A 24,917-nucleotide genomic window follows, 5' to 3' on the forward strand; every position below is an offset into this window, starting at 1 on the left:
GGCTTTGTCACAAAGTAAACAGCTCTTTTGCATCTAATCTAAATCCCCCTACACCGCCGCCAGCTATAATAAATGTATTAACCCCTAATCTAATCCCCCTACACCGCCGCCAGCTATATTAACTATATTAACCCTAATTATATTAGGGTTAATATAGTTAATATAGTTACTATAGTATTTATATTAACTATATTAACTCTATCTAACCCTAACACCCCTAACTAAATTCTTATTAAATTAATCTAATTCATATTATAAACTAAAATATTCCTATTTAAATCTAAATACTTACCTATAAAATAAACCCTAAGATAGCTACAATATAATTAATAATTACATTGTAGCTATGTTAGGGTTTATATTTATTTTACAGGTAAATTGTTAATTATTTTAACTAGGTATAATAGCTATTAAATAGTTATTAACTATTTAATATCTACCTAGTTAAAATAATTACCCAATTACCTGTAAAATAAATCCTAACCTAAGTTACAAATACACCTACACTATCAATAAATTAAATAAACTACAAATATCTATCTAAAAATACAATTAAATAAACTAAATAAACTAAATTACAAAAAAAAAAAACACTAAATTACAAAAAATAAAAAAAAGATTACAAGATTTTTAAGCTAATTACACCTATTCTAAGCTCCCTAATAAAATAATAAAGCCCCCCAAAATAAAAAAAATTCCCTGCCCTATTCTAAATTAAAAAAAGTTCAAAGCTCTTTACCTTACCAGCCCTTAAAAGGGCCTTTTGTGGGGCATGCCCCAAAGAATTCAGCTCTTTTGCATTTCAATAAATATACAATACCCCCCCCAACATTACAACCCACCACCCACATACCCCTATTCTAAACCCACCCAAACCCCCCTTAAAAAAGCCTAACACTACTCCCCTGAAGATCTCCCTACCTTGTCTTCACCACACCGGGCCGAACTCCTCATCCGATCCGGGCGATGTCTTCCTCCAAGCGGCAAAGAAGAATTCTTCCTCCCGGTGATGTCTTCCTCCAAGCGGCAGCAACGTCTTCTTTCTTCCGGCAGCATCTTCCATCAAGCGGCATCTTCAATCTTCTTTCTTCGCTCCGCCGCCGCGGAGCATCCATCCCGGCCGACGACTGAACGACGAATGAGGTATCTTTAAATGACGTCATCCAAGATGGCGTCCGCCAAATTCCGATTGGCTGATAGGATTCTATCAGCCAATTGGAATTAAGGTAGAAAAATCTGATTGGCTGATTGAATCAGCCAATCAGATTCAAGTTCAATCCGATTGGCTGATTGGCCAAATTCCGATTGGCTGATAGGATTCTATCAGCCAATCGGAATTAAGGTAGAAAAATCCGATTGGCTGATTGAATCAGCCAATCAGATTCAAGTTCAATCCGATTGGCTGATTGGTTCAGCCAATCGGATTGAACTTGAATCTGATTGGCTGATTTAATCAGCCAATCAGATTTTTCTACCTTAATTCCGATTGGCTGATAGAATCCTATCAGCCAATCGGAATTTGGCGGACGCCATCTTGGATGACGTCATTTAAAGATACCTCATTCGTCGTTCAGTCGTCGGCCGGGATGGATGCTCCGCGGCGGCGGAGCGAAGAAAGAAGATTGAAGATGCCGCTTGATGGAAGATGCTGCCGGAAGAAAGAAGACGTTGCTGCCGCTTGGAGGAAGACATCGCCGGGAGGAAGAATTCTTCTTTGCCGCTTGGAGGAAGACATCGCCCGGATCGGACGAGGAGTTCGGCCCGGTGTGGTGAAGACAAGGTAGGGAGATCTTCAGGGGGGTAGTGTTAGGCTTTTTTAAGGGGGGTTTGGGTGGGTTTAGAATAGGGGTATGTGGGTGGTGGGTTGTAATGTTGGGGGGGGGTATTGTATATTTATTGAAATGCAAAAGAGCTGAATTCTTTGGGGCATGCCCCACAAAAGGCCCTTTTAAGGGCTGGTAAGGTAAAGAGCTTTGAACTTTTTTTAATTTAGAATAGGACAGGGATTTTTTTTTATTTTGGGGGGCTTTATTATTTTATTAGGGGGGCTTAGAATAGGTGTAATTAGCTTAAAAATCTTGTAATCTTTTTTTTATTTTTTGTAATTTAGTGTTTGTTTTTTTTTGTAATTTAGTTCAGTTTATTTAATTGTATTTTTAGATAGATATTTGTAGTTTATTTAATTTATTGATAGTGTAGGTGTATTTGTAACTTAGGTTAGGATTTATTTTACAGGTAATTGGGTAATTATTTTAACTAGGTAGATATTAAATAGTTAATAACTATTTAATAGCTATTATACCTAGTTAAAATAATTAACAATTTACCTGTAAAATAAATATAAACCCTAACATAGCTACAATGAAATTATTAATTATATTGTAGCTATCTTAGGGTTTATTTTATAGGTAAGTATTTAGATTTAAATAGGAATATTTTAGTTTATAATATGAATTAGATTAATTTAATAAGAATTTAGTTAGGGGTGTTAGGGTTAGATAGAGTTAATATAGTTAATATAAATACTATAGTAACTATAATAACTATATTAACCCTAATATAATTAGGGTTAATATAGTTAATATATATAATGTAATAACTATATTAACTATAATATACTTAGGGTTAATATAGATAACATAGCTGGCGGCGGGGTAGGTAGATTAAATTAGGGGTTAATAATTTTAATAGAGATGGCAGCGGTGTAAGGGGCTTACATTAGGGGTTAATACTATTAATATAGGTGGCGGCGGTATAGGGAGGGCAGGTTATAGGGCAAAAGAGCTGTTTACTTTGGGGCAAAGCCCTGCAAAATGCCCTTTTAAGGGCTGGTAATAGAGTTTATTACTTTAGGGGGATTAGATTAGGGGTTAATAATATTAATATAGCTGGCGGCGGTATAGGGGGATTAGATTAGGGGTTAATAATATTAATATAGCTGGCGGCGGTATAGGGGGATTAGATTAGGGGTTAATAATTTTTATATAGGTGGCGGCGGTGTAAGGGGTCAGATTAGTGGATAGATAAGGTAGATGGCAGCGGTGTAAGGTGTTCACATTAGGGGATAGATAAGGTAGATGGCGGCGGTTTTAGGGGTTCACATTAGGCGATAGATAAGGTAGGTGGTGGCGGTTTTAGGGGCTCACAGTAGGGGGTTAGTTTATGTAGATGGCGGCGGGGTCCGGGAGCGGCGGTTTAGGGGTTAATAACTTTATTAGGGATTGCGGCGGGGGATCGCGGTTGACAGGTAGATAGACATTGCGCATGCGTTAGGTGTTAGGTTTTATTTAGCAGATCGCGGTTGACAGCTAGATAGACATTGCGCATGCGTTAGGTGTTAGGTTTATTTTCTAGCTAGTTAAGGGAGTTACGGGGCTCCAATAGTCAGCGTAAGGCTTCTTACGGCTGCTTTTTGTGGCGAGGTGAAAATGGAGTAAGATTTCTCCATTTTCGCCACGTAAGTCCTTACGCTGCATATTGGATACCAAACTGCGCTGGTTTGGTATACCTGCCTATGGCCCAAAAAACTACGGGCGACGGCAGAAATATACGCGTGTAACTTCTAGGTTACGCCGTATATAGGATACCAAACCAGCGCAAATATTGGCGTCGCCAGCTTTTGCGGGCGACGATTTTTATCGGATCGACCCCTAGACTGTTATTTGGGACTTATACCTACTTTACATACTACATTAGTATAGAGGCTTTTTAAGTGCATTCTGTTTGTTTTTATTTTTACTTCAGTCAGAAGCTTTAAAGTCTACTCAGGTAAGCAATGAATGATCTTACATCTAGGAATAATGCTAAAAATGTCATGCACACCACAGTGAAAATGAATGCTGCAACACACATGAATGAAGTAGGCTAAACACAGGATGAAGTCACATGCTTACCGGTACCTTCATTTTAAAATCATCTCGATAAAATTTGATTCCAAAATCTGCAATAGCCCTCTGGATAAATCTGGACGGACGCAAAACAAAGACGAGTTGCAGATTTCCAGGAAAGGCGCCCTGTTGAAAGAATTAAATAGTAAAGGTTCTAATAATGCTCCACTATGTCAGACAAGTGAAAAAAACATCAGTTGGTACTTTATTATGTTATGTATAATCAATACAGGATTCTTTCACTCATTTTTGAGCAGGGCTATCATTGTCTGCATGTTATAATAGCTATGCCTATTAACTCCCTGGATACTAATGAGCTACCCTATTATACTATGCTGCAGAGAAATGATAATCCAATTTTATTAATACTCAGCTTTTTCTTCTTTACATCCTATTCCTCTAAATGAAGTTGATTTTATTAGAAGACAATTTCCCAGCAAAGTCAGAATGAGAAAGGTAAATTATATGGCCTCAATTGCATTACCTGAGCGAATATCTTCCTTTTTGTAAACATGTCATGTTTAGCTACTCTGTAATATTTAAATGTTCTCTTATATTGTAAAGTTTCCTTTTTAACAAAATCCTGTCATTGCGAAGCATTAGCAGCATTCTACGTTGCTGAGTGTCTCTGACAAACTCCTGTTTATATTCTTTTGAGGTTATTGTTATTATTATTTATTTGTAAACTAAGTAGCTATGGAACTGTTGCTTATTGGGCATAGAAAGAATCACTTGCATCTCTCTCATAAAGCCTAAAAGGCTGACATATAAGTCAGCAATAAGAGCAGATCTCAATTAGGATTCTCAGACCTGCCCTGGAGATTTTTTTTCGTGTGCCAGTAAGTGCACTCCACTGAAATGAAAAAATGACTAAGGATAAATAGAGAGAGAAAGAGAGAGATTGAGATAAATCAGAGCCTTTGGAACCTAAAGAGAAAAGTTGCTGTATAGGAGTGCTGTTATTTTATGCACAAAAGTTGTGAATGTGCACGCACTGAAACTAGCTGGAAACATATGTTTGTTCAGAACTGATACTGCTGTATTAAAGGGACATGAAATCCAAATTTTTTTTTCATAATTCAAATAGAAAATACAATTTTAAACAACTTTCTAATTTACTTCTATTATCTAATTTGTTTAATTCTCTTGGTATAATTTGTTGAAGGAGCAGCAATGCACTAATGGTTTCTAAATGAACACATTGGTGAGCCAATCACAATCAATATATATATGCAGCCACCAATCAACAGCTAGAACCAAGTTTCTTTGCTGCTTCTGAGCTTGTCTAGATAAACCTTTCAGCAAAGGATAACAAGAGAAGGAAACAAATTAAATGATAGGAGTAAATTGGAAAGTTGTTTAAAATTGTATTCTCTGATAATCAAGAGGAAGAGGAGGAGCTTGTGCAGTGAGAGCGTGCTGCAGGCTCCGATCCCCTGCAGCTAGTCCTGTGGCGGTTCTTCGCGCTAGGATTCCCTATGGTTAAGGGAAATTTGCTGCAGCCTAAACTAACTACAACAAGGTGATCCCTCCAGCAGTGCAAGTCTCCATCGGCGCTGGAAAAGATCTTCCTTACCCGGAGCTTGCGTGGGAAGGCAGAGCAGACAACCAAGCTCCCTTTGTGGTTAAAGGAGAATAAAAATCCATAGCGGGCTTCCCACTCACAGACCTGCCCAGTGAATAGGGTAAGAAGCCAAAAATTTGTGCAACCATTTACCACAGACTTGATAACAGCTAGCCGGTACTCACCCCACTCCCCACACCCACCCTGCGTTACATCTGAAGCTCAACGGAGTCCGGCTGGAGTAATGCCTGCACGCTAAGCGAATTCTTGTGGGATCAGCTGTTCTCCCCACCCACCGGTGCTGCGTGTGGGGATCAAATGGCGAGATCGGCCTATCCTTCCTTCGCTTCCCACTTGCGTGTGTGGAGGTGAGGCTATCTTTTTGTCGCCTGGCTGCTCCCCCCCACGATGTTGTGAGGTGGAGTTTACAGCCCAGGACGCTGACATGCGGAGCGTGAAGGCACCAGAGAGAGACCTATGGTGCGGGTGATAAGCCGCGACTCCCACCTTAAGGTTTATTCCTAGCATACATTCTGCGAGACTACACGACACCGGTTGGATGAAGCAAAGACTCTGCTAAACGGGAGTTGGACACAAAGATCGAGAACGAAGGAGGGGTGAGTACAAGGCGGTGGTTTTTACAGTTGTGTAGCACACACCATTTTTGGGAAATAAACATGGACTGAGGTCTCAAAGATGCAGGGTACTTTTTGTTTATACTCATCTTCAATCATTCTACAATTCATTGTCATCGCCCCAGGCTAAACTCCATCAACAGGTTTTCTATCCTCCCACACTATATGGGTCTGGAGTTTCCCATGCACATACTCGCTAAGGTGTACTATATTCAATTTATTCCAAGAGGTTGACGGACGGTCACAAGTTATATGGTTAAAGGGGAAAAGAAGAGAAAAAAACGGATGGTCACTGGAAATTTTACTACATAAATTTGTTCAAAAAAGTGTACAGAAGTGAAACAGTGACTGTGTTGCCAAAAATCTTTTCTTTTTTTTTCTTTTTTTCCTGTTTTTTTTATTTTCTCTCGCCCCTTCTACAAAGATCACAAGTATTTTTTGCTATACTACCCTCAGTAATTCCTATGGTTAGGTTATTGTTGCTGGCACTTCTTAGGCTTGTGATTCAGACTATACAAACAATCCCACGAACCTGTTGTGCTGGAAGTCTTGGATTTAACTGTGTGGTGTGAATACATATTTGTCTGTAGCCATTTTTTTATAGACCCGAGGTGTAAAGTGTATATACAAATGTATGGTGCTGAAAGCAACTGGTTTATCTACCTAATCTGATCATAGCACAGAACTTAAACAAATTAAAGGGTTTTTGAGGATTCAAGGGGGCAAAGAATTATTCTCCCCCTCTTTAAATCGAAATATATTTACTAGTTATTTCAGCAGACTAGCTTAATCCATGAGAAGAGATCAAAATTCTCAAGGCTGGAGTAATAGCAAGTGTTCCTTTTTTTGTGGTGGGGAAAGGAAGGGGAAAGGGAAGAGAAGGGGAAAGCTGAGGAAGAGGGGAAAATAGAAGAATAAGGCATATTGATCAATAGGGAACAACATTCATACTAATCTTTGATAGATGTTTAACTGTTTAGTCTCTGAGGAAAAGTGGGCATATGCATCATATGTGGAATCCCTCTCTTCTTTTAGAGCATAACCATACAGGCGAGATATTACAGCTCCACCAACGTAGTGTAACGCTAGTACACGTTCTGCATATTCTGGAGATAGCTCAGAGCACTGAATAAAAAATAATCACAGAAAATTTTAGTTTTAGCCCTTTTTCTTTTGCTCTGGTTCCTGATACAACCAAACAACCACTTAGGCTAATTTTGGGGTAACTATAGGTAAGTATCTCTTCTTGAGGTTATCAAATTCTTAAGATCCTGCATCCATATTTTTCAGCAGCATCTCACAATAAGCATGTTGCCATATTCTGGTCTTATAGTTTTCTTTATTTCATTTTTCTTTTCACTTTCACAGAATTTTCACTGCTGTGTAGCAGGGCACTATCACTCTATTCATCACTCTATTTTTTTTCTCTATCCTCTCTCTCCCCCACGACACCCAGGAGCGGGTCTGATTTAGCTGAGCACTTTTCTCGTGGTAATTTCACTTAACATAAGCGCACTTCTTTCTTTTTTTTTATGGATAAATATATCACCTCACCATCCCTCACTGGTAAGACTAATCCAGGCATGGCAGCCAAAAATAGGGATCGCAGGAACAAGAACCCCACAGAGATACCTGCAGTACCCCCCACGGAGTTTACTCCATCGAAATCTCAAAATCTTCCAAATATACAAGATGCTCAAAGTCTTGTTTCCAATATACTAGAAGCTATCACTCCTAAATTTGATTCCTTAAAAAACGAAATTAAACAGGATATTTCATTATTAACATTGGAGGTCAGGCAGTTCTCTAAGAGACTCCAGGAAGCAGAACAAAGAATATAAGACCTAGAAGATGTAACAAATTCATACTTTTCCAAAATTGAGGGTAATCAGTCCGAGATTTCGAAAATTCAAGCTAAAGTCGATGACTTAGAGCAGTGTTTTTCAACCAGTGTGCCGTGGCACACTAGTGTGCCGTGAGAGATCCTCAGGTGTGCCACGGCAGACTGACAACAGTGTGACATATTTTTTAAACTTTGCTTGTTTTTTACTCCCAGTGCAGGGGTAGTTTGTAGGAGGCATGGCATAACAGCACAATACATACAGTATGTGTGTGTTTGTGTGTATGTGTATATATATATGCTGTATTAGGCTACAATGTGTGATTTTTTAAAAAATTTGGGATGGTGGTGTGCCACAGGATTTTTTTATGTAAAAAAGTGTGCCACGGCAAAAAAAAGGTTAAAAATCACTGACTTAGAGAATAGATCAAGGAGGAATAACCTCAGGATTATAGGCTTTCCTGAATTAGCTAAACAAGAAGATCTTATGTATGTTATGACTCAGGTTATTCCTCAATTGTTAAAAATCCCTCCATCCCAACCACCTATTCTCATTGAAAGAGTCCACAGACTGGGGAGAGCCCCTGACACCTTTGTTAATTTGACCAGACCTAGACCAATTATTGCAAGATTCCTGAACTTTCAGGTTAAAATGTTTTTTCTTCATTACTATCGCAAAAATCAACCTATTCTCCATAATGGTAATAAAATCTTGCTTTTTCAGGATTTTTCTATTGAGACCTCTTTAAAAAGGAGGGAGCTCTCCCCAGTCTGTGGCAAAATGCTTAAAATGGGATGGCAGGCTACAGTTATCTACCCAGCCAGACTCAAACTTATACTTGAAGGTCAAACTTTCTTTTTTGAATCCGCAGCAGAGGCTGAGAAAAAATTAATCCAACATGGAGCTAATGGTTGATAATACAATAGACAGACAGACGGCAAGAATGTGTAAATGTAATCTCATTGATTTTTGTTGTTGTTTTTTTTCTCCTCCCCCCGCCGCTCCTCTTTCCCTCCAATCCCCCCTTAATGGTTACTCTATTTTGTTCTGATTCACTTGTAAAAGAAATTTTATGAATAAAGATATTAAAATTATGTCATGGAATATAGGAGGGATTGTATCACCCATCAAACGAAAAATGATACTGGCACACTTACAAAGACTTAGCACTACTATAGCGCTATTACAGGAAACACATCTTAACAAAGAGGAATTGTTAAAATTGAAATCTTCCTGGGTTGCAGAGTGTTTATCTGCTCCCTCATTGAATAGAAAAAAAGGAGTTGCAGTCCTTTTGGGGAAGAAATTAGCATATGATAAAGAATTCACATTAATCGACCCTGATAGTAGATTTATAATAGTAAATTTAAAAATCTCAAACTCATTATATACAATCTGCAACCTTTATGCGCCTAATACAATTGACCATGGGTTTTGGGACTCTCTTCAATCTAAAATTTTACAAGTAGCAGAGGGACACATGATCATAGCAGGGGACTTCCATATGTCCCCCTGCTCCCCTCTAGATAGGTTGAGACATGGCGTGTCCCAAAAGAAAACTAAAAAAGACCATTTAGAAACAAAACTTTTTAAGACTATTGCCCGAAATCTAGCTGTCAGGGACGTATGAAGGGTACAGAACCCTGACAGTAGAAATTATACCTGTCACTCAAAAATATCCAAATCTCTATAGAGAATTGATCCCATGCTAATAATCAACGACAGTCTTTATCACAGGGGGGGTTAAAGCATCTATTTCAGAAATTACCGTATCAGATCATGCACCGGTAACGTTGGTAATCCCAAGCCAAAATATCGACCCAAGAAGATCATGTTTTTTTATCCTAAGCACCTTAGTAAGAATGCAAAATTTAGAAATTGGTTAAAAGAGAGATGGGAGGAATTCCTTAAATTTAACAAAGGCTCGGTCTCTAGCCCCTCGATTCTGTGGGAGGCAGCAAAGGCAGTATTAAGGGGAGATATTATCGCATACATGGCAAAAACCAAACGAGATTCCCATTCAAAGGAGAGACAGGTAATTGCCACGGTAATCAATGCATATAATAGATACTTGAACTCATCCTCTGAGGAAAATTGGAAAAGGTACATTAAAGCAAAGGAGGAAAGAGACACTTTTCTATCCCTGAACACAACACAGGCGGAATTAAGATATCAATCTAAACTTTACAAATTTGGCAATAAATCAGGTAAACTACTAGCTAAACTGGTAAAAAATTCAAGATCCTCAACGACAATTGAAGCTTTACAGATTAATAAGAAATTACTCACCTCACCTGAGGAGATAGCTGAATCCTTCTTTCAATATTATAAATCAATATACGCTTCTAATCCAGTAGACATGGGTGCGAGGGAGAGATTTTGGGACAATACCCCCATTAGGAAAGTATGTCCTGAGTTCAATCTTACCTTGAATTCCTCAATAACAGAGTTGGAAGTAACTCAGGCAATTCAAGCGTTAAAATGGGAGAAAGCTCCTGGCCCTGACTCACTACCAAACGAATTCTATAAAAACTTGGACTCATCAATTATTCTCCATTTGACTAAACTTTTTAATTATTTTTAAAAACAGAACACTCAAATCCCCTTAACTTTGTAGCATACTACTACTGTACTATTCTTATACCTAAAACCGGTAAAGATCCACATTGCAGAGAATCCTACAGACTCATTGCCTTGCTAAACACCGACTATAAAATATTCACTTCAATATTGGCTAAAAGGTCTTGCAGAGGTTATTCATAGAGATCAAGTCGGGTTCCTTCTTAATTGGAGTTCTCCTTCCAATATCAGACAACTTCTATTATCTATTGATTACTTTAAAAATATTGAGGGCAAGTTAACTGAAAATTACTCAGACGCAGCAATAATAGCGATCGACGCGGAGAAAGTGTTCGATCGAGTCAGTCATGATCACATCTTAACAACATTGAAGCGATTTGGCTTCAAAGACGAATTTCTGAATTTAGTTAAAAATCTATGTATCCAGTCATCAACAAAGTTAGTCATACATGGGCATGAGTCAAAGAACATAAGACTAGAGCAAGGCACGCGGCAATGATGCCCGCTTTCTCCTCTCTTATTCGATCTGGCGATCGAACCATTAGCTATTAAAATCAGAAACCAAATTGAAGGCATTAAGATCTGTAAGCATGAGATCAAGGTGGCTCTTTATGCCGACGATCTATTGGTATACATCTTTAATACTCCCTCTAACATTCCTAAATTACTCAATATAATTGAACAATTTGGTCAATTTTCAGGGTTTAGAATGAACAAACAAAAATCAGAGTTATTGTGGCTGAGAAAGACTGATACTACTTATACAAATAATCCATTTAAGACAGTTCTTAAATCCTTCAGATACTTGGGGATTTCAGTTTCGGCTGACCCCCAAGATTGGTATTCCTTGAACATCTCTCCAATTCTCGCACAAGCTATTACACTTATGAGAAACTGGCAGAATTTACCTCTCTCTATATTAGGGCGTATTGCCCTATACAAAATGGTAATACTACCCAAGATATCTTATATACTTCAAAATCTTCCGCTATTATTAAAGTCATATGACATTAAAAAATTTAACACGTCGCTTCAATGCTTCATATGGCAATCAAGAAAACCTAGAATCTCCCTGCAGAGACTATACTTTGCAAAGCAATTTGCTGGGATGGCTCTAGATCTATACCTTTATAATTTAGTTTTCTTAGGTCATATAGCGGCGGACTGGGTGGTGGAGGCTGACTACTTTACAGATAATGGGCTGGAGGTTAGTATAATTTACCCCTTAAAGCCAGTGTCTCTTCTACATATTCCGCCTTATTTAATACCCAAGCATGTGAAAGGACTTAAAACAATATAGACAATAATACAGGCCTGGAATAAGATTGGAACACGAATGGGAATAAATACTAATATACCTAGATATCAAATTTTTCTAGGTAATCCGGAATTCCAAGGGGGAATACAAACTTTACTTTGGAAGAGATGGGAGGAGCAAGGGCTCATACTTATCTCACAGTTATTTAACTCAGAGACAGGAATTATTAAATCTTTTGAAGAATTGAAACTAGAATTCAACCTTTGCAGCCAAGATTTCTTTGCATATCTACAAGCTAGGCATTATGCCACTCAGTTACATACTAAATTTAAATGGAAATGGTCATGGGGGAAATTGGAGTCCTGGCAAGCTCTAACCAAAGCAGGACACTTTTCTATCTCACTATGGTATACCTACCTTAATTCATATAAGGGCAACTGTAATCTAGAGAAATTAGCTCAGAAATGGTCAAAGCTCACCCTTATTAATATAGATAAGGATGTACAGATCACGAGATCCCTCTCGCTACTTTGTGACGCCACCATAGCTGAAACATGGAGAGAGTCTCACATAAAACTTTTATATCAAATCTATTATACACCTGATAGAGATTGCAGATGGAACAATATAAACTTTAATAAATCTCCAAAATGCAGTTTAGTTGCTGCAGACTTAATACATATGTTGTGGGCTTGCCCCAAAATTAAACAATTTTGGCACAAATTAGAGTATTGGTTATTGAGGGTCGTGAAAATAAATCCCCATAAACTCAACCTCCTAATCATAATTTTCCTGTCAAATAACAAGGAGGGCTTCATAGATTCTAAAATACTAAACTTAGTTATTTTGGCAGCAAGGAACCTGATATTTAAAAATTGGAAGAATAAATTGATACCCACAATTAATGAGGTAAAGAACTATCTCAAAAAACAGTATCAGGTTGAACAACTTGCTACGGACCTGAATTCAGAGCATGAAATAATATCCTTTTTAAGTTAAAGGTCAAAATTTATTAAAATATTTGCAACGCCTGAAATTGAATACATGATTTCCCCATTCCAAAATACCGAAATAGTATTGTTGGGTATTTGGTAGACAAGGTACACCTGGAGGGAGATGAGTGGGGTGGGCGGGGAGGTGGGGGGGGATTTGCCCCCCTCCTTTTCCTTTTTTTTTTTTTCCTCTCTCCTTTTCTCTTCTTCTTGTTTTGTTTTTCTTCAGTATTAATAATTATTGCAGATATTTTAGGTTATAACTAGGGTTAATAAGACCCTTGTCATGGTTTAGTTGGGTTGACTATGTTCTCAATAAGACTTACATGTATTTTTTTGCATAATTGGAAAGAAAAAAAGGGGATCATTGGTAGTCAAAGCTGACTAAATTATTATGTTATTAACAAGAGACATTACATTGTTAGTTATCCTTATTATTACTCTACATGATTGTAGAATGCTAAATTGCGTTTTTTTTTTTTTCTTTTTATGTTTATAAACGTGTATAATCCTCAATAAAAGATGATTTTAAAAAAATTTAAAAAAAATTGTATTCTCTATCTGAATCAGGAATGAACATTTTTGGGTTGCATGTCCCTTTAAGGGCCTTTAATGAGCATTGGCTAATACAGATAACTCAGTTATGATGTTGCAGTGGGAGAATAACAGAATAACAGAAAACTGTTGGTTTATACAGAACAGGAACAACAACTGAAAGAAAATATTGCAATAAATTTTGAAAGTTCTCGTTTTTGTATCGGAGAAAAACATGAACTTACTGTCTTTTTAATGAAAATCTGAACTCTAAACTCTACTTTTCACCTAGAATCTGCATACAAGTGCAAATGCAAAAAGCCTGAATATTTTTTTAATTTAATTATGAAAGGTTCAAAATGATAGGGTAGTCTACAAAGTTTAATTCTGAATTCTATCAAGTAAGAACTTAAAGGGACACTGAACCCAAAAAAATTTCTTTTGTGAGTCAGATAGAGCATGCACTTTTAAGCAACTTTCTAATTTACTCTTATTATCAAATGTTCTTCATGCTCTTGGTATCTTTATTTGAAAAGCAAGAATGTCCGTTTTAGATGCCGGACCATTTTTGGTGAACAACCTTGGTTGTTCTTGCTGATTTGTGGATAAATTCACCCACCAATAAACAAGTGCTGTCCATAGTCTGAACCAAAAATTGGCTTGCTCCTTAGCTTAGATACCTTCTTTTTCAAATAAAGATAGTAAGAGAACGAAGAAAAATTGACACTAGGAGTAAATTAGAAAGATGCTTAAAATTGCATGCTCTATCTGAATCATGAAAGAAAAAAATTGGGTTTAGTGTCCCTTTAAACATATCATTTTTTTGTCTAATAACTTGAATTCTAACATTAAACTCAACTTAAAATCACTAAGGATAAACCCAATCTTCCTGCCACATATCAACAATACCCTTTCAGCTATTTGGATTGTAGGTAAATCTAAAAAATTCTTAAAGTTCTACATAAACACATTAAAATAAACTGAACTCCTGGGTTAAAAAAAAACCCATAAAAAAAACAATTTCACTTTAGCTAAATGTTTGCAATTGTAGCAGGAGGGGGTTAACATCACATCATTATCTTGACATTGTTTGATACTGAGCTACTTTTACAGTTTATTCTTATAGATAATGAGATGGTGCTGGTAGCATCAATAGACTATGGGGTAAATTTATAAAGCTGCACTTGCAGCTTTTAAAGCTTTGTGGTGCAGACTTGCATGAGCGAGCACAGACAGAAACAGCTTATTTTGTTTCACCTCACAAGTCATAAGATCAATTGCCTTGACACTTGTTTGTTCAGGGTGATTGACTTGCCCTGCTCTTGGTACAACTGGTTGTGCGAGAGCAGGGGCAGCACTGCACAAAAAAACTCCTGTGCAAAGTTAAATTTCCGCATTTGATTAAGCTTCCCAAATGGCGACTGAAGGCAAACTGGTTTTGTAGATGTGAACATGTCCGTCTGTAATCAGGATATATTTTTCCTTATACTGTATATCATTATCATGGACCGAAAATAGAATATTCTGGTACCACTAAACGTGTCCTTTCTCTTTTATTATAAAAAGCTTGTAAATCCTGAGTCTTGATGGACGTCATGCTACGGCTTGTGCAGGGGCGTATTACCGCCTAGGCCAACAAGGCACTGGCCTAGGGTGGCAACTTGTGAGGGGACGGCACATTTTAGAGCCTCTGTAGGCTCTAAAGAACAACAGGCTTCTTTTCAGCACGCTCCGCTTCAAATTAGCACTGTAGGGAAAGGGGAGGGGAGAATGACATGAGTGCTCTGTGTCTACTGCCTGCACTGCACAGTCTATGACAGAACAGAGAGGAGGGAGGGAGGCGGGAGCCGAGATAGAGTCCAGAAGCATTACACGCGGCACAAGATAGGAGCTGTGAGTGGAATTTGATGACTGACTGTACCCCACCCCTGCCAATAACAGTCTCTCTCCTCACACCAGCTAGAAGAGCCTGTATTCAGGGCCAGTACCTGCAGCATACCTGCTGAGAGCTTGGCAAGTTTCAAGCTATTCAATTTGTAAATGTCCCCCCTCCACCTCCCCCTGGGTCATGGTCTGGTTAACACTACACATCTGAAACTGTTAACCAGTTGAGTGCAGTGGGAGACTGAGGTTGTTAATCAGAAACTCACAGTAATTATCCCCTGTGCAGGCAGAGGCTAAAAAGAGCTGACAAACTTTAATTAGTAATCTGATGGTTTGTGTTTCAGTGCCCTAATATCATGAACTGAAATATATAATGTTGGGGGGTTAATGTGTATGTAATTTCATCCTCAAAAGGTTTGTTTTTTTCATGGAGCTTTTCACTGCTCAAATTGAACAAAAATTGTAAACTGCTCTGAAAGAAGAAATTGAGAAATATGTTTAGGGTATTAAGGGTGCAGTAATAATATTTGTTTACATACAGTAGCTAACATTCGGCTAGATTATGAGTTTTGCAGTAAGAGCTGCTCGGTGCTAACTTGCAAGTTATTGTCACTGCTCACCTCCCTAAAGCGCTGCTATTACAGGTTTGCAAAAACCCGGTGTTAGCAGGCAATAAGTGAGCGTAGAGCAAAATTGAGCTCCATACCGGACTCCAATTTCAGCGCTGCTTTGAGCTGGTTTTACGTGCTTGTGCACGATATCCCCATAGACATCAATGTGGAGAGCCGGCTAAAAAAAAGCCTAACACCTGCAATAAAGGAAGTAAAGCTCCATAACGCAGCCCCATTGATTCCTATGGGGAAAGAAAAGTTATGTTTACACCTAACACCCTAACATAAACCCTGAGTCTAAACACCACTAATCTGCAGCCCCGACATCGCTGACACCTGCATTACACTTATTAACCCCTAATCTGCCGCCCCCGACATCGCCGCCACCTACCTACACTTATTAACCCCTAATCTGCCGCCCCAATGTCGCCGCCAGCTACATACACTTATTAACCCCCAATCTGCCGGCCCCAACATCGCCGCCCCCTACCTACACTTATTAACCCCTAATCTGCTGCCCCCAACGTTGCCGCCACTATACTAAAGTTATTAACCCCTAAACCTAACCCTAAATCTAACCCTAACCCTAACGTAACCCTAACACACACTAACTTGAACATAACTAAAATAAATCTAAATAAAACTTACTATCCTATTTAAAACGAAATACTTACCTGTAAAATAAACCCTAAGCTAGCTACAATATAACTAATAGTTACATTGTAGCTATCTTAGGTTTTATTTTTATTTCACAGCTAAGTTTGTATTTATTTTAACTAGGTAGATTAGTTAGTAAATAGTTATTAACTATTCACTAGCTACCTAGTTAAAATAAATACAAAGTTACCTGTAAAATAAAACCTAACCTGCCTTTTACTAACACCTAACCTTACACTATAATTAAATACATTACATTCATTAAATACAATTAACTAAATTACACATAAAACAAACACTAAATTCCACAAAATAAAAAAGAAATTATCAAATTTTTAAACTAATTACACCTAATCTAATAGCCCTATCAAAATAAAAAAGCCCCCCAAAATAAAAAAAACCCTAGCCTAAGCTAAACTGCCAATAGCCCTTAAAAGGGCCTTTTGTGGGGCATTGCCCCAAAGAAATCAGCTCTTTTACCTGTAAAAAAAAACACAAACAACCCCCCAACAGTAAAATCCACCACCACCACCCACACAACCAACCCCCCCCCCCCAAAATAAAAACCTATTTAAAAAATCCTAAGCTCCCCATTGCCCTGAAAAGGGCATTTAGCTCTTTTTCCATCCAAACCCTAATCTAAAAATAAAACCCACCCAATAAACCCTTAATAAAACCTAACACTAACCCCCGAAGATCCACTTACAGTTTTTGAAGACCCAACATCCATCCTCAACGAAGCGGCAGAAGTCTTCATTCAAGCGGCAAGAAGTCCTCAACGAAGCCGGGAGAAGTCTTCATCCAAGCAGGCCAAAGTCTTCATCCAAGCTGGCAGAAGTCTCATCCAGAAGGCATCTTCTATCTTCATCCATCCGGTGCGGAGCGGCTCCATCTTCAAGACATCCGGCGCAGAGCATCCTCTTCTTTCCACAGCGACTAAAGAATGAAGGTTCCTTTAAGGGACGTCATCCAAGATGGCGTCCCTTGAATTCCGATTGGCTGATAGACATCTATCAGCCAATCAGAATTAAAGGTGAAAAAATCCTATTGGCTGAGGCAATCAGCCAATAGGATTGAGCTTCAATCCTATTGGCTGATCCAATCAGCCAATAGGATTGAGCTCGCATTCTATTGGCTGTTCCAGTCAGCCAATAGAATGTGAGCTCAATCCTATTGGCTGATTGGATCAGCCAATAGGATTGAAGCTCAATCCTATTGGCTGATTGCATCAGCCAATAGAATTTTTTCACCTTTAATTCTGATTGGCTGATAGAATTCTATCAGCCAATCGGAATTCAAGGGACGCCATCTTGGATGACGTCCCTTAAAGGAACCTTCATTCTTCAGTCGCCATGGAAAGAAGAGGATGCTCCATGCCGGATGTCTTGAAGATGGAGCTGCTCCGCGCCGGATAGATGAAGATAGAAGATGCCGTCTGGATGAAGACTTCTGCCGGTTTGGATGAAGACTTCGGCCCGCTTGGATGAAGACTTCTCCCGGCTTCGTTGAGGACTTCTTACCGCTTGGATGAAGACTTCTGCTGCTTCGTTGAGGATGGATGTCGGGTCTTCAAAAACTGTAAGTGGATCTTCGGGGGTTAGTGTTGGGTTTTATTAAGGGTTTATTGAGTGGCTTTTATTTTTAGATTAGGATTTGGGTGGAAAAAGAGATAAATGCCCTTTTAAGGGCAATGCCCATCTAAATGCCCTTTTCAGGGCAATGGAGAGCTTAGGTTTATTTAGATAGGTTTTTATTTGGGGGGTTTGGTTGTGTGGGTGGTGGGTTTTACTGTTGGGGGGGTTGTTTATATATTTTTTTACAGGTAAAAGAGCTGATTTCTTTGGGGCAATGCCCCGCAAAAGGCCATTTTAAGGGCTATTGGCAGCTTAGTTTAGGCTAGGGTTTGTTTTTATTTGGGGGGGGGCTTTTTTATTTTGATAGGGCTATTAGATTAGGTGTAATTAGTTTAAATATTTGATCATTTCTTTTTTATTTTATGTAATTTAGTGTTTGTTTGTTTTTGTAATTTAGTTAATTGTATTTAATTAATATAATTTATTTATTTGTAGTGTAAGGTTAGGTGTTAGTGTAAGACAGGTTAGGTTTTATTTTACAGATAAATTTGTATTTATTTTAACTAGGTAGCTAGTAAATAGTTAATAACTATTTACTAACTAGTCTACCTAGTTAAAATAAAAACAAACTTGCCTGTGAAATAAAAATAAAACCTAAGCTAGCTACAATGTAACTATTGGTTATATTGTAGCTTTCTAAGGGTTTATTTTACAGGTAAGTATTTAGTTTTAAATAGGAATTATTTAGTTATTAATAGTAATTTTTATTTAGATTTATTTTAATTATATTAAAGTTAGTAGGTTTTAGGGTTAGGTTTAGGGGTTAATAACTTTAGTATAGTGGCAGCAATTTTGTGGGCAGCAGATTAGGGGTTAATAATATTTAACTAGTGTTTGCGATGCGGGAGTACGGCGGTTTAGGGGTTAATATGTTTATTCTTGTGGCGGCGATGTTGGAAACGGCAGAGTAGGGGTTAATCATTTTATTTTAGTGTTTGCGATGCGGGAGGGCCTCGGTTTAGGGGTTAATAGGTAGTTTATGGGTGTTAGTGTACTTTTTAGCACTTTAGTTATGAGTTTTATGTTACGGCGTTGTAGCATAAAACCCATAACTACTTACTTTCAGGTGGCGGTACGAATCTTGACGGTATAGGGTGTACCGCTCACAGTATAGTAATTGCTTTAATATTGCATACTGTTACTCAGCAGCTCCTGCCAAGCACATTTTTTTATAAGGACACAATAGTGCAAAAAGAAACTGCTCTATTATGTTAGAGCATTTTATTATTGCACTGTTGAATACATGTAACTATGTGTTTAACCCATGCAAAGGGTCTCAAGCAGCAAGGCACTACTGGGGGCTAGATGAACACATGGGGCATATGTATCAAGCTCCGAATGGAGCTTGATGCCCCGTGTTTCTGGAGAGTCATCAGACTCGCCAGAAACAGCAGTTATGAAGCAGCGGTCACAAAGACCGCTGCTCCATAACCTGTCCGCCTGCTCTGAGCAGACGGACGCACATCGCCGGAAATCAACCCGATCGAATACGATCGGGTTGATTGACACCCCCCTGCTGGCGGCCCATTGGCTGCGAGTCTGCAGGGGGCGGCGTTGCACCAGCAGCTCTTGTGAGCTGCTGGTGCAATGCTGAATTCGGCGAGTGTATTGCTCGCCGTATTCAGCGAGGTCTGGCGGACCTGATCCGCAGTGTCGGATCAGGTCCGCCAGACCTTGATAACTAGAGGCCATGTGGTCAACCAATGACAAGAGGCATATATGTGTAGCCACCAATCACCAGCTATCTCCCAGAAGTGCTTTGCTGCTGCTGAGCATATGTACATGTGCTTGTCAACAAAGGATACCAACAAAACAAAGTAAATCTGATCAAATAAAATTAATTAATATATATTTAAAATTTCCTAAAAAAATTACCCTGACCAAAAAACAGCCTAAATCCTAGGGGATGGGGCAGCAGAATTTTGCGTGCCTAGGGTAGTACAAAACCTAAATATGCCACTGGGCCTGTGTTATCTCTTAACAAAATACATATAGTTACATATAGTTATGTGTGTGGTTTTGTTCACACATCCTCCATCTCTCATAATCCAAAACCATATAATATTTTAAAGATATAAGTATTTGAAACGGAAAGCTCCATTGCTGTTGCTTCACAATGTTTTTTCCCATGAAAATAATACGATATTATTTCTACAAATGTTACTTTTCACATACATTCCATTCTAATAGCTGCACAACCCGTTTCCAGATTTACCTAGGGGCACATCTAGCGCACTCTACACCTGTAATGCACAAGCAAATAAATAACTGTTCCAGGGCTAAAACTCTTCTGTACTTACTGCTATGCGAGTCAGAGATGCTTTCACCGAGCTCCATTTGTCTCTCCGTCTGTCTATTATAATTATGAACCCAATGCTGGCTGCCTCAAGACTGCAAAATAAGACAATGGTGGACATTTTGTTACTGGGAGAACACATAAAAAAGTTTTATTTACATACTAGAAGTCAGAAAGCTTCTGGCACTGCATGTGTTACATGGATCTTGCCAACTGGTTACTATAATAGACTCTGTGAGAAATATGCTCTTAAATAAAAACAATATTACAATTGTGTCTGCTTAGTATTTACATAATGCTGTGCAAACCCATATATAAATCCAAATCAGAACTTCCAAAATCCAAACTTTTAATTAATATTTTTTCGAAAATAAAATGATAAAATATTACTATTTTCCCCACCTGTAAGTCACAGTCTCTGCCTGTGTCTTTGTTTTTTCAGTTTTTTTATGTTTTAAGTTGTAAATAATAGTCTATATTTAGTTAAAACAACAATATTATCTGATTGCAGTACTCTACTCTCTTTCTGATGGTACTATGGGGCCTAATTATCAATACCACTGCTCCATAACTCGTCCGCCTGCTTTATGGCTGTGGACAGAAATCAACCCGATCGAATACGATCGGGTTGATTGACACCCCTTACTAGCGGGCGATTGGCCACGAATCTGCAGGGGGCAGTATTGCACAAACAGTTCTGGTGAACTGCTTGTGCAATGATAAATGCTGACAGCGTATGCTGTCAGCATTTAACGATGTGCAGCGAACATCATACACTACATTGTATCATGTCCGCTCACACTTTGATAAATATGCCCCTATGTATACAAAAGTATTAAAAATTATATTGCGGCTGTCAGCCGAAAGCATTGATATATTGTGGGCTTTTTTGATAAACAAACTTCTTTAACTTAAGTTATTTTGCGGTGACTAGCCGAAAGCATTCATATATTGTGGGCAGTTTGTTTTATTTAATTTAAGCTAATCGGATAATACACGCTTTTAAGCTGCAGCAGTACCCATATAGAAATTGATTACAGATCTACTTAATTGGTGTAGTTTATACCAATACTTGGTTATTATACACCCTGAGCTGAAAACCTGTTGAATTACAAGATTATCCTAATAAGTATCTATAGAGATTATATCTCACAAGTGCTGTATCTTACTATTATAAGCTATCATAGCATATAACGTTGAAACAAACACTACTACTATAGTATTGTAAACTTTCACTGTAAACACTTTGGAAAACTATATAATCATTCCAAGTCCTTTTGGAAAATACTAACTGATACCATAATAGTAAGCTCCCACAAACTGACTTCCAACTGGGAGAAAATAAGTATCAGCAACAGCAGTCTTTAAAGATAACTATATACTAAGAATTGAGGACAATATAAGATATTCCATAAGTGCTTCATCTTACTTTTTCAAGCCATTACAGCTTATTATGTTGTAACAAACACCATTACTACAGTATTAAAAAAAGTTTCACTGTATAAACTTGGGAAACCAACCATTTTTATTAACTGGCAATATAATAGTAAGCTCCCACAAATACAAAATAATAGTAAGCTCCCACAAACGAACTTCCAACTGGGAGAGATCAAGCATTAGTAACAGGAGCATATATAGACATCGTTATACTCAGAACTTAGGGAAATATATGATAATCATATAAGTACTGTTCATCACTCGAGATTATAGTGAATGGAGGATGAGTATCTAATTCCCTCCATCACAAGATCACAGTACGAGTGACAACCTTACATCATTTGAATTATTTTATAAAATACTGAGAGATATAAACTTCTAATGACAGTTCACCAGAAAAGTGATCACTAATTTCTCATAATTAATATCAGGGGCTCAATAGATATCGAACAGCACTATTAAAGCGCTATACTGAGTCTTAACCTATTGTATATTAATTTAAAGTGATACCTAACACTAGTATTTAATCAACTATACTCAATATTCTTCACGTATTATACTACAGTATTTTCCTAAGTATGGACATCTAACCTCCGGTTAAGAAATTACACCCTAAGTCACTATTTGTGTGGAATATAACACGCAGCTTATTGTAACTTCATTTACATTCTGTGTTTTTAAATACATTATATGTTTGTCTGTGGATTTATTACTTTTTAATGATACCTAATAAAGGTTATATTTTAATGTATCACGGGTAATACCGTTTCCCTCCCCCAATAATTGTTCTACCCTATAGCCACTTTTCTTGGGCCCAGAGTGCTACACAAGTGTACATCCCTTTCAATCCAAGGATTGAAATTCTCTTCTCTTTTCAGAACCAAAAGTACACAGCACCTTACTCTGTGAATTATTTAAAAAATTTACATGATGTAAATTATTGTATACAGAGAACCCCAAGTATATCTATATAGTAGTGCCATTAGTCCTGCTTTTTCTTTTTTTAAATGTATAAACTGTATAATGACATGTAAATATTGCCTAAATGACATAAGATATAGACCTCTAGTTATCAAAGTCTGGCGGACCTGATCCGACAGTGCGGATCAGGTCCGCCAGACTTCGCTGAATACGGCGAGCAATACGCTCGCCGTATTCAGCATTGCACCAGCAGCTCACAAGAGCTGCTGGTGCAATGCCGCCCCCTGCTGACTCGCGGCCAATCGGCCGCCAGCAGGGGGGTGTCAATCAACCCGATCGTACTAGATCGGTTTAATTTGCGGCGATGTCTGTCCGCCTGCTCAGAGCAGGCGGATAGGTTATGGAGCAGTGGTCTTTGTGACCGCTGCTTCATAACTGCTGTTTCTGGCGAGTCTGCAGGCTCGCCAGAAACACAGGGCATCAAGCTCCATTCAGAGCTTGATACATATGCCCCATTGTTGTTTACACTTAGTTCTACCTCCTCTCCAGACTGCCCCATTTAAAAGATGCAAATATTCCAAATATTCCGAAATTCAAAACTTTTTTGGTCCCAAGCAGTATATATAAATTAAAGAGACCACTGCAAAATGATCAGTTTCTCTGGGTTTACTATTTATAGGTATGTGTTTGAGTAAAATTAACATTTTTGTTTTATTCTGTAAACTACTGACAACATTTCTCCCAAATTCCAATAAAAAATATTGTCATTTAGAGCATTTTATTGTGCAGAAAATTAAAACTGGTCAAAATATCAGGGTTATTTCATCAAATATTGATTTCTGAACTTTTGCACAGTTAAAACATTTGTATTCTGTTGTTTAAAAAATATTATGAGCTTGTTTTTTTCGCATTATTCAAGGTCTGAAACCACTGCATGTGTTTTCAGACCTTGAATAATGCAAAGAAAACAAGTTCATATTAATTTTTAAACAACACAATACTAATGGTTTAACTGTGCAAAAGTTCAGAAATCAATATTTGGTGAAATAACCCTGATTTTCACTCAAAGCTGGCATGCTCTCCACCAGTGTTTCACATTGCTTTTTTGTGACTTTATGCCACTCCTGGTGCAAAAATTCAAGCAGCTCGACTTTGTTTGATGACTTGTGATCATACATCGTCCTTTTAATCCCATTCCAGAGATTTTCAATGGGGTTCATGTCTGGATATTGGGCTGACCATGACAGGGTCTTTATCTGGTGGTCCTCAATCCATACCTTGATTGACCTGGCTGTGTGGCATGGAGCATTGTCCTACTGAAAAAAAAGTAAGGAACATTGTCAGAGCAAAAAGAACCACGTTTTCCTCCTGGATAACCTTGTACATGGCTTTATTCATGTGTCCTTCACAAAGAAAAATTTGTCCGATTCCAGCCTTGCTGAAGCACCCCCAGATTATCACTAAGCCTCCACCAAACTTCTGGGTGAGAGACACTGTGGCTTGTAGGCCTCTCCAGGTCCCCGTCTAACCATTAGGCAACCAGGTGTTGGGGAAAAGCTGAAAATTGGACTTATCTGAGAAGATGACCTGGAATCGGGCAGATTTTTCTTTGTGAAGGATGCATGAATCAAGCCACGTCCAAGGTTATCCTGGAAAAAAACTTGCTTTCTTCAACTCTGAGTATTGTTTTTTTCCAACAGGACAATGCTCCATGCCATACAGGCAGGTCAATCAAGGTGTGGATGGAGGACCACCAGATCAATACCCTGCCATGGTCAGCCCAATCTCCAGCCCTGAACCCTATTGAAAACCTCTGGAATGTGATCAAGAGGAAGATGGATGGTCACAAGCCATCAAACAAAGCTTAGCTGCTTTATTTATGCTCCAGGAGTGGCGTAAAATAAGCCTATCCTGTGCTTTATAGATTAGCCCAGGATATAAAGGAAGAGTACATAAAGGAGGCCAAAAGGAGAATGCTGCAGAATAAATCCCAGCAACAACTGTGGCAAGCTAGTGACACGGCCTAAGTACCCTTATACATCCCTCTGTCTTATCCATGACTCTCTGAGGGGAATAGTGGGTCTTAAATTGGTCTGAGAACCCCTATCTAAGTATAATCAGAAGCACCTCAAATTTTCACCTTCTCCTGTGGAGGCAAAAATATAAGACTTAGGTATATAGAGATC

General features: G+C 38.2%; 1 protein-coding gene across 1 annotated transcript in view; it reads right to left on the minus strand.

Moving 5' to 3' along the window:
• The window catches only part of MCF2L2 (MCF.2 cell line derived transforming sequence-like 2), a 1,253,992-nt gene that overhangs the window by 1,083,711 nt on the left and 145,364 nt on the right, over window positions 1-24,917 (minus strand). Inside the window, 2 exon segments of the mRNA XM_053711855.1 lie at window positions 3,894-4,013; window positions 20,378-20,468. Coding sequence (XP_053567830.1) covers window positions 3,894-4,013; window positions 20,378-20,468 — 211 coding nt within the window.

The sequence above is a fragment of the Bombina bombina genome, chromosome 4, assembly GCF_027579735.1.
Source record: "Bombina bombina isolate aBomBom1 chromosome 4, aBomBom1.pri, whole genome shotgun sequence".
In the NCBI taxonomy this organism is placed as follows: domain Eukaryota; kingdom Metazoa; phylum Chordata; class Amphibia; order Anura; family Bombinatoridae; genus Bombina; species Bombina bombina.